Source organism: Ahaetulla prasina, chromosome 8, assembly GCF_028640845.1.
Source record: "Ahaetulla prasina isolate Xishuangbanna chromosome 8, ASM2864084v1, whole genome shotgun sequence".
Lineage (NCBI taxonomy): Eukaryota > Metazoa > Chordata > Lepidosauria > Squamata > Colubridae > Ahaetulla > Ahaetulla prasina.
Window position 1 is genome coordinate 60,694,519 of NC_080546.1, and position 11,784 is coordinate 60,706,302.

An 11,784-nucleotide genomic window follows, 5' to 3' on the forward strand; every position below is an offset into this window, starting at 1 on the left:
GATACAGGTATGTCGTATTTTTTACATAGTGACCAGTGGACTAATTTAGCAACTTGATCGTGTCTAGCTTTGTAATCACTTTGTGTGATTTTGCTGCACTCACATATTAAGTGTGAAACAGTTTCAACTTTGTCATTGCAAATTTGCCAGTTTGGATTGACAATGGATTTTTGTATTTTCGCTTTTATGCTATTAGTTTGTAATACTTGTTCTTGAGCAGCAAGTATTAAAGCTTCCATTTCTTCTTGAAGGTTCCTCTCTTAAGTCATCCCCATGTCAAGTTGTTATCACCTTTTCCTTCAATGTTTTTCAAGTGCTGTCCATGCAGAGCTTTGGTTTTCTATCCATTTAATCTGTCATCCAACTGTTTTTCCTTATATTCTGCCTTTGTTTCTGTTGTTTTTATAATGTTCTCCGTTTTCACAGCCTGCAGCAATCTTTCTGTGCTTTGGTTCACATAATCATTCAAACTTTGTTTTTCTCCTTCTACAGTTTGATGGATGATGATAATGATTACTATTATTATTATTTTCTCTTCTAATTGTATACAAGACATTGAGGATTACAAAAAGATTGGTCTAAAGGGAGGATTGAAGTGGGATTGGATCTGAAAGACGTTTACTTCTTTTTCTATACCTATAGGTAAAGCGAGATTTGGAGTGCTGGAGGGTTATATACATGTTAAAAGGTGATTGGAGGTATTGGATATTTAAAAAAATCTGAGGTAAAATTATTGACTATAACAAGCACAACAAACCTAACAAAGATAGGGTTAGGGAGGAAACCTGCCTCCACATCATGATCGGCCACCTCAGGTCCATCTAATCAGAGGTCAATAGAAGATATGTTAAAAATGGAGAGATCAAATCCATTTAAAGAATTGCAGACTATGCTTCAATCAATGCAGGAGAACATGACAAAAAACCACGACGAAATGAAGAGGGAATAGAAGTGAGAAACAATAAGGGAGAATTTTTAAAAAAAGATACAAAAGATGGATGAAAAGTTTGAAAATTTCCAGCAATTGATTACAAAAAATGAACAGAAAATACAGGAAATAGAAGCGAGGCTGGAGAAAGAAGAAAAAAAGAGTAGATGAAATAAACAATAGACTAACCCAGGAAAATAAAGAGTTAGACATCACAGTAATATTGCTAGAGATAGAAAAAGCAGCACATTATCTAAGATTCCAGAATGTAGAAGAGGAGAAAGGGGAAGACTTACCGGACGTTATGGCAGAGTTACTAGCAAAGGCATTAGGGACAGAGAAAGAAGAGATAGAAATCGACAAAGCATATAGAATACATAGGAACTACGCAAGGAGACACAAACTACCAAAGGAAGTACACATAAGATTCATGAAGAAATCGATGAAGGACGAAGTGCTCAACAAGACAAGAGACAAGCCAGTACAGTATAAAGGGAAACAATTGGTAGTTCTGAAGCAAGTCCCAAGAAGAGTTAGAGAGTTGCAGAAGCAGCACCAATTTTTAACTACATTGTTGACTAAGTATAACATAAATTTCAGATAGTTGATCCTGGAAAAAATACTGGTCCCGTGGCATGAAAAGAGACATAGATTGGAGTCACTGGATAAAACGACTGTGTTCTACAATCAGCATTTCGGCACCGAAGAGGAACTGGAAAAGAGGGAAGTAATAGAAGATAGATATCAAGGAATGCTTGCTACAGAAGAAAAGAAAGTGCAGCAAAAGGAAAGTGAAAAAGAAAAAGGAACCAAACAGAAAGCAATGGAGCAAGACCCAAATAATTGAGAAAAATAAGAGCAACCAGGAGTATAAGACCCAGATATAGATAGAACAATGCAAGAAGAATTTAAGATACTTCATTAAACTTCAATGGATTGAACTCACCCAAAAAAAGGAAGAAAACCTTCTATAAATTACATAGATTGAAGCTAGATATAATATAATTACAAGAAGTCCATATAAAAGAAAAACAAACAATTACTGGGGAATTGGGGAACTAAATTGGGGAAACTATTTGTTTTGTTATCACAACAAAAAAAGAGAGGAGTGATGTTATACAGGTGAAACTCAAAAAATTAGAATATCGTGCAAAAGTTCATTTATTTCAGTAATGCAACTTAAAAGGTGAAACTAATATATGAGATAGACTCATTGCATGCATAGCAAGATAGTTCACGCCTTGATTTGTCATAATTTTGATGATTATGGCTGACAGCTCATGAAAACCCCAAATTCACAATCTCAGAAAATTAGAATATTACATGAAATCCATAAAACAAGGTTTGTACATAGAACAATATCAGACCTCTGAAAAGTATAAACATGCATATGTACTCAGTACTTGGTTTGGCCCCCCTTTGAATCGATTACTGCCTCAATGTGGCGTGGCATGGATGCTATCAGCCTGCTGTGGTGTTATGGAAGACTAGGATGCTTCAATAGCAGCCTTCAGCTCTTCTGCATTGTTCGGTCTCATGTCTCTCATCTTTCTCTTGGCAATACTCCATAGATTCTCTATAGGATTAAGGTCAGGCAAGTTTGCTGGCCAATCAAGCACAGTAATCCCATGGGCATTGAACCAGGTTTTGGTACTTTTGGCAGTGTGGGCAGGAGCCATGTCCAGCTGGAAATTAAGTCAGCATCCCCATAAAGCTCGTCTGTGGAAGGAAGCATGATGTGCTCCAAAATCTCCTGGTAGATGGCTGTGTTGACCCTGGACTTAATGAAGCACAGTGGACCAACACCAGCAGATGACATGACTCCCCAAATCAATACTAATTTTAATTAGAAACACAAGTTAAAATAGGGAAAAAAATGGTAAGTGAACACCTGTCTACCCTAGACAAATTCAAATCACCAGGACCGGATGGATTACACCCCAAGGTTCTGAAGGAACTGGCAGACGTGATCTCAGAACCACTGAACTATATCTTTCAAAGATCCTGGAGCACAGGGGAGCTGCCAGAGGACTGGAAAAGAGCTGATGTAGTTCCCATCTTCAAAAAAGGAAAAAAAACAGATCCAGGAAACTACAGACCTATCAGCCTGACCTCAATACCGGGGAAGATTCTGGAAAAGATAATCAAGCAACGAATCACCAAACACCTAGAAGCAAACAAAGTAATAACCAAAAGCCAACATGGGTTTGTCAAAAACAGATCATGCCAGACTAATCTTATTGCATTCTTTGACAAAATGACAAAATTAGTAGACCAGAGGAATGCTGTTGATATAATTTACTTGGACTTCAGTAAAGCATTTGATAAAGTAGACCATAACCTACTAATGTGGGTTAGACAGCACCACCACCAGCTGGATTTGTAACTGGCTGACCAACCGCACTCAACGTGTAGTCCTCAACGGAACTACATCCACATGGAGGGAAGTATGCAGTGGAGTACCCCAAGGCTCTGTTTTAGGCCCAGTACTCTTCAACATCTTCATCAATGACTTGGACGAGGGGATAGATGGGGAACTCATCAAATTTGCAGATGACACCAAGCTGGCAGGAATAGCCAACACTCCAGAAGATGGGCTCAAGTTACAGAAAGATCTTGACAGACTTGAACATTGGGCGCTATCTAACAAAATGAAATTCAACAGTGAAAATTGTAAGGTTCTACATTTAGGCAAACAAAATCAAAATGCACAGCTACCGTATATGTGGTACCTTGCTCAATAGTAGTACTTGTGAGAGGGATCTTGGAGTCCTAGTGGATAACCATTTAGATATGAGCCAGCAGTGTGCAGCAGCTGTTAAAAAAGCCAACACAGTTCTGGGCTGCATAAACAGAGGGATAGAATCAAGATCACGTGAAGTGTTAGTGCCGCTTTATAATGTCTTGGTAAGGCCACACTTGGAATACTGCATCCAGTTTTGGTCGCCATGATGTAAAAAAGATGTTGAGACTCTAGAAAGAGTACAGAGAAGAGCAACAAAGATGATTAGGGGACTGGAGGATAAAACATATGAAGAACGGTTGCAGGAACTCAGTATGTCTAGTTTAATAAAAAGAAGGACTAGGGGAGACATGATAGCAGTGTTCCAATATCTCAGGGTTTGCCACAAAGAAGAGGGAGTCGGGCTGTTCTCCAAAGCACCTGAGGGTAGAACAAGAAGCAATGGGTGGAAACTGATCAAGGAAAGAAGCAACTTAGAACTAAGGAGAAATTTCCTGACAGTTAGAACAATTAATCAATGGAACGACTTGCCTGCAGAAGTTGTGAATACTCCAACACTGGAAATTTTTAAGAAAATGTTGGATAACCATCTGAGATGGTGTAGGGTTTCCTGCCTGGGCAGGGGGTTGGACTAGAAGGCCTCCAAGGTCCCTTCCAATTCTGTTGTTATATTATATTATATAACACAGACTGTGGAAACTTCACACTGGACTTCAAGCATCTTGCGGTGTGTGCCTCTTCATTCTTCCTCCAGACTCTAGGTCCTTGGTTTCCAAATGAGATGCAAAAGTTGCTCTCATCAGAAAAGAGGACTTTGGACCACTGAGCAACAGACCAGTTCTTTCTTTAGCCCAAGTAAGACGCTTGTGACGTCTTGTTTGTTGTTCAGGAGAGGCTTGACAAGAGGAATTCGACATTTGAAGCCCATGTCCAGGATCCGTCTGTGTGTGGTGGCTCTTGATGCATTGACTCCAGCCTCAGTCCACTCCTTGTGAAAGTCCCCAACACTTTTGAATGGCCTTTTCCTGACAATCCTCTCCAGGCTGCGGTCATCCCTGCTGCTTGTGCACCTTTTTCTTCCACACTTCTCCCTTCCACATGACTTTCTATTAATGTGCTTTGATACAGCACTTTGGAACATCCAACTTCTTTTGCAATTACCTTTTGAAGCTTTCCGTCCTTATGGAGGGTGTCAGTGATGGTTTTCTGCACAACTGTCAGGTCAGCAGTCTTTCCCATGATTGTGATTCCTACTGAACCAGACTGGGAGACCATTTAAAGGCTCAGGAACCCTTTGCAGGTGTTATGGCTTAATTAGCTGATTAGAGTGGGACACTTTGAGCCTACAATATTGAACCTTTTCACAATATTCTAATTTTCTGAGATTGTGAATTTGGGGTTTTCATGAGCTGTAAGCCATAATCATCAAAATTATGACAAATCAAGGCGTGAACTATCTCGCTTTGCATGTAATGAATCTATCTCATATATTAGTTTCACCTTTTAAGTTGCCTTACTGAAATAAATGAACTTTTGCACGATATTCTAATTTTTTGAGTTTCATTTGTATGTTAAAGAAACAATTCAGGCTAACCAAATATATGATGATGAAGAAGGAAGGATCTTGATTGTGGAAGTAACATTAAATGAAAAATGGGTACTCCTACTTGCAATCTACGCATCGAATAATGGACAAGAACAATTTTATAAAAAAACCTACATAATACTATATGTGATATGGAATGTGATAATCTTTGTCTCTTAGGAGAATTCAATGTGATAATAGATTAAATGGACTATAAAAGTAACAGAATAAGGAAAGGAGTAAAAAGGATTCTACCTAGAACTTTCTTTAAAATGGCAGAAGAGTTAAACATACAAGATGTATGGAGAGAGAGGAACCCGGGGGGGGGGGGGAACCAATACACATTCTATTCTAATAGACACTAATCCTGGTCTAGAATAGATATGGTATGGATGTCGATGGAATTAAATACTAATGTATATGAGGTAGAAATAGATACAAATTTATGGGCAGATCACAATCCAATGAGAATCACCTGGAAAGGACGAAAGAAAAGTATAAGATGGACTCTGAACCTATTGATATTAAAAGATATAGAATTTAGGCAGATGTTGGGAAAAACAAATGAGATTCTTCTTTGAAGAAAATAGGAAAGAAGATACGTCATTACAAAACATATGGAACACAGCAAAAGCATACATGAGAATAGTTGCTATAACATTTATAGTGAGGAACAATAAAAGGAAGAAGCCTGAATTCTGATCACATACATGGGGAAGCTGCAATGGTCACAAGTGTAGGCCCCATATCTCAACAACCACTTTTTCCTTCACTATATTTCCATTTTCCAACTGAATTGATTCTATATTCATTAAGATACACTTGCTACTATAATATAGCAACTTATATAATATAGATTGCTGAGATATGAGACCTGAAAATATTTTATTTTGTTCCACCAACTAGAAAAGTTAATGGGAAGATTTACTGGGTCTTTTGCTTAATTGGAAGAACTTGGAATACAATTATGGGTATTTGTTATGTTTTGATTGGCTGTTACTGAAAGTCTGTATTACTGTGTATATGATATGATGGGGGGCCCTATCAGTTCCTTAAATCAATCAATCAATCAATCAATCAATCACAGAATTGAATTTCTACAGAACATATAATAAAGCAACCAATAAAAGGCAACAATCTCCATAGTTATATTAACTGTCTTATGTATAAACCTTTTATTCCCTAATGGTTTTGCAATTTTTAACAAAACCTCATTCTTTGTAATATTTGATTAAAATATTTGAAATTAATTTCCCAGTAACACAGTCATAATAACTTATAATTAGAAATGAGAAACCTAATAATGAAGTACAATGCAGATGAACAAAGTTTCAAAAAGAAAGAGATAAAGACTGGCTTCCTGTCCTTCAGTTCTTTTAAATCAAGTCTCTTTGAAACAATGTCTACTAGACATTATAAAGCTCACACATAAATTTCCACCTATAGATTATCCTGACTGTACCAACTATTCTTAACATTTGAATGACTGAGCAATGGAAAGACTACAGGGTTGAATAAATGTTTCTTTTTTAAAAAAATAAGCTGCATAGTTTTTTTTATGAACAAATATATTTAATTTTATTTTTTGTGCTCTGCACAAGTGATTATATTTTAAAATTAACAGCAGCATTTCAAAAGGAAAGAACAATTTGAGATATTATAATGTAAGAAAGAAAGAGAACAAAATGAAGTCTAGGTAACCTAGTATCAAGCATTCAATAGAGCATTTATATATCTAATAATTGATGAGAATATTTTTGCAACATTTAACCTGCATAAAAAAAGAGAAATGGAATCTGTAGCTCCATTGTCAGCATGACAGGAAAGAAAATTGTTTTACGATTTCATAATTATATTGTTCAGCTGGTGAGAGTTACATCCCTATTTGAACTAATTGGAGTTTTTCTTCTCTTTCAAAATGTTAGGATCAAGGCGGGGATGAAATGCTCCTGGATCAGACCGGCCGATCCAGTAGCGATGGCAGCGGGTGGTTTGGAGACGGTAGCAGTTCAGCCGGTTCAGATTTCACCACTGGATCAAGGCTCATCCATTTAAGATGCTTGGAGATTTCAAACACAAAATAGCTTCTTCACAACATACGTAGTTAACTTGTGGAATTCAATACTGCAACGCATGGTATTAGCCACTAACTTGACAGGCTAGAAAAGAAAACTAGACCTACTACTCTGTAGTTTTCCAACAGGGTTAGACCAGTGATGGTGAACCTTTTTGGGCTCAGCATGTGAAAAAAAAATGCCTAATTTGATCCTGCTGATATGCCACCTCCCTCAGAAAAAATAGGTAATTTTTTATTTAATTTTTTAAAAAATACAGTCCAGTCATGTGTGTGATCCCCAAGATATGCTGCATGACACTTCTTTCAGTATTTTCTACCCAAGGCAACACCAGGTCACACAAGGCTTTTGTTCTTAAAGTGGCTTCAGAGAATGTTCTTCTACAGCTGTTGAAAACTGCTTGACAGAACACCTGGTTCTCACATGATTTTCAGAGGTTCCAGAGGCCATACAAAAGCACACCCTATTCTTGCATGGCCTCTGCAGTTTCCAAAAGTCGTTCAAGAATGAAGTGTGCTTTCCAGACAGTTGTTTTCAGGTGTTGGTGGATGTTGGTATGTTATCCAAAATGGTATGGTATCTTCCCTTTGACATGTGCATCTTAGATTCACCATCAATGAATTAGCATTTTGAAATATGGCAGCATGTCTTCAAATACCAATGGCAGAGGATAATAGCAGGAGAAGGATATAATTCCACTTCCTTATTGCATAGCGCCCAGAATTTATAGGCCATGGTGAGAAACAAAATCCTGGTGTCAAATGGGCCTTGGCTGATGGCTATCCTTACATTCTTACAGAAGAATCACCATTCAAACAAAACAAGATTATATCCCCAAATCAGACTCAAATCAAACATATTTATCAACAAATGCTAACAGATTGAAAATTTACATCAAAATCAAATCACCTAATATACATACACTGCAATAAAGCACAGAATATACTAGTCAAACTATGTGTAGAACAAAGCATTTCTTTCAGTTTAAATGCCATATAACAGTCATATGAATTTTTTTAGCAGTAACTCACCAGAAATTTACTTTGTCTGGTTATATAAGAATTCAATCTGATATGTCACAGAAATGATAACCTATTGTTCAGTTTTAAATAAATACGAAATGAAAGGCATAAACAGTCTTAGTACATTTAGGGCAAAGTCCAGGCACACCCTAATCCTATTTGAACATTTTATTCATTATACATATGAATAAAGTTATCAGAAAAAAGCCCACACATCTTTGAAATAAATGTCAGTAATATTTTATTTTAATTAATTTAGTTTATTCAGGGTTGCTGAAAAAAAAATACTTAAAAGAGTGCTTCCTTCCTTTCAAGGAAGCCCAATATTATAGAAATAAAATAGAAAGCTTCACTAGTGCTACTTTATTAATACTTTTTCCTCTAGCTCATAGATTTAAGCTAAGACAGCAGCTTCCACGATAAATGCTGAAACTGGAAGAAGAAACAGTGTTATATTTTTAAAAACTGCCTATCATATTTGTGTGCTCTTTTGCATAATCACTCCATGTCACAATCACTCATTTAGACTGCAGCAGCCATATTAATCAGAAAAATACATGTCTGTTACTATTTTAACAACAAACTCCCTATGAATTGTAAGCTCCCCCAATTACACCCTCTCCTTCTCCCATAACCTGAAAACCGCTCATCCTCTAACAATGCTTCAAAGCACCTAATAAAGGAAAAGGCATAAAAATATTTTTAAAGTATTCAATTTTTTAAATGGCATAGCAGTAGAAAAATAGCATTGAAATCAAAACTTCCCAAGATTGAAAATAAAAACCAATATAACCCATTTTGTTTTTACAATAAAGGATTTGTTTTAAATCATGCAGTAAATTCATATTTCACCGAACAGTCAGAATGCCATGAAGGAGTTAATGCTAAACAGCATTTAGAGAGACTTCAACGCCTAGTAAGAACAGCATTCTCTTTCACTGAGGAGTCAAAATAGCTTCCTTGATTAATTCTAGTCATTCTAGTTATGGCAGCCATTACTATGGGGTTATAGTATTACACAATTTACATCAAAGCTTAAGCCTTCTGTTTTTTAAAAAATAAAACCAGATACCGAAGATAGGAGTCGCTTGCTGATGATCTTAAGAAAAAAATGGCTTATCAACAAGGAAGCACAACCCATGTTGGTAGATCTAGTGTAAAACAAATGAGAGAGGCTTGCCAAAAATGCAGAGGTTTAAAAAACAAAAACAAAAACCTTCTCTCTCACTCTGAAAGCAACTGGCCACATGACAAAAAGATAAAAGAAACTAAATCACAACAAATTTGCTATACCTCTTTTATGCAACTCTCTTAATGGAATGCCATCTCCTCCCCCATCGTATGGTAAATAAGGATCAGAAGATACTTCCATGAGCTTGACAAAAGGGGTTTTAAGAGCACAACAGCCACGGCGTTTCTTATAGCACAGCAGCAGACTGGGAAGCTGCCATATTCAATCAGGATTTGGACTGTGTGCGGCTTATTGCAGCAACTCCGTTCTTCCAAGTTCGATGATGTCATCAAAGGGAAATTATTGCAGCCTGGTTGCTACTGACTACAATCTAGGGGTGCTTAAAGGTGGAACAGCAGACTTAATTTATGAAGTCTGCTGTTTTTGAAGGTGACTAAGCCTGAAGTAAAGCAGAATAAACTGGTTTAAGGAAGTCCAGGCTAAATCAAGCAACATCAGCTTCTATTCATGTCTGAATAGGCAGCCATATTAGCCTTACAGCTTGTTCTTTATACAGTCCAAATATTAGAGATTCGTTTCTCTAAGAAAAGAAAAATAAATACAACCTCTTCTATCTGATGCTCACTTTTTATGTTTACACCTAGAGCTGTAAATTATTACAAAGTAGCATACACAAATCACAAAATGGCTTAAAATAATGAATTTTTATTCATTCAAAAAATGAAAAGTTTGCAGTCATTTAATATATTTCATTTTAAGAATGCCATTTTAATCACTTAGCCAATGCAAAAAGCTAAATAAAACTGTCTCTTTTAAAGCTTAAAGATCTTATGAAAACTGTTGAAATTTACAACTATGGTAACAAACATAGAATTTGTATGCATATAATGTTAAATTTTCTTTCAGCCTGGAAATAAACGACTGAATTCAGCTTTTGAATCTCACGTGTATCAAGATAGTGGCTTTCCACTTTTGCAATGTAATACTTTAAAAAAGAATAATCATGAGACTCAACATAAGGATTTTTGGCAACTGAAGAAGGAACATTATTATTTCTACAAGCTTAATCATTAGGTGGTTTTAAGCTTTAAAAAAGCTTGACAAGTTTTCGAGTTCAAGTATATTAAATAAGGATCTTCATTTCCACACCTGAAAAATGCTAGACATATTATTGTTCTTATTTCCAAAATCATATCCAAGAGATTGTTGTGGAATAATCCAAATTTGAACACATATACACACACACAGACAAGAGACTGGTCTGCTTAAATTGGCCTTAGCCCATCCTCAGAGATACCTACCAATCTTTAAAAGATCCAATGTTTGAAGTGAAATCAACAATTATAATTCTATTTGATATGAAATAGAAAGAAGGCCAGCATTATATAGCTAAAGCGTGGGCCACAGAATCAGCATATCCCATTTTAGAAAATCAATAGATCCATGTTTTAAGAGGCATAACACATATTTCTGATATAAGAATGAAGTTAATTCATCAGAAAATACAATTTCTTGTTCATTGGATCTTGTGCAGCCATAACTGTGGTTTGGTTTCAATTCATAATTCACAGACAAATAATATTTTGGAAAGAACTGTAACTATTGAATATTGCTAAATGTATTTCCCAGGTATAAAAGGGATTCCTTAACATGGATGGATTCAGGATATGAGTCTGTTATTCGTTTTTTAAAAGTCTTTTGTAAAATATAAAAGTTTAAAAATGGGAGGATGTAGCAGTATGTTAAGAAGTGAATTAATTACATGTTGATACTAAATGTCCATTATATGAATTTGTTGTGCTTTCGATTACTCACTTTTAATATCCACTTTTATATAGCAATGGTAATCAAATATAGCCATGATTAGATTTATCAATAAGATAACCACCTTAATGATTCTTATCAATAATTCTTATCAATAAGAAATATAAAATTAATGTATAAGATTGATGATATAAATAAAAGCTTCAATACAGGACTCAAAATATACAATTTTAATAATTAGAATTTAAATTATTTAAGTCAATTACTTTTAATTATTACAACAAAATGCCAATCCCGCTTTAAATATTATTTCAGGGAGCATGCATTATTGCTCAACTTACTCAGGATATCAAGTTTCCTTTACTTAACATAACATAACATAACATAACAACAGAGTTGGAAGGGACCTTGGAGGCCTTCTAGTCCAACCCCCTGCCCAGGCAGGAAACCCTACACCATCTCAGTCAGATGGTTA

General features: G+C 35.9%; 1 protein-coding gene across 9 annotated transcripts in view; it reads left to right on the forward strand.

Moving 5' to 3' along the window:
* LOC131203551 (histone PARylation factor 1) overlaps positions 1-11,544 on the forward strand; it is an 82,591-nt gene extending 71,047 nt beyond the window's left edge. For 5 of the 9 annotated variants that reach the window (XM_058193900.1, XM_058193905.1, XM_058193904.1 and 2 more), the window contains one exon: positions 7,182-11,535. In XM_058193900.1, coding sequence (XP_058049883.1) covers positions 7,182-7,340 — 159 coding nt within the window. In that variant the 3' untranslated portion in view covers positions 7,341-11,535. Of the gene's footprint in view, positions 1-7,181 lie in introns of all 9 variants that reach the window. The other 4 variants (XM_058193913.1, XM_058193915.1, XM_058193901.1 and 1 more) reach the window with 3 other exon arrangements.
* Positions 11,545-11,784: the final 240 nt, after the last annotated feature.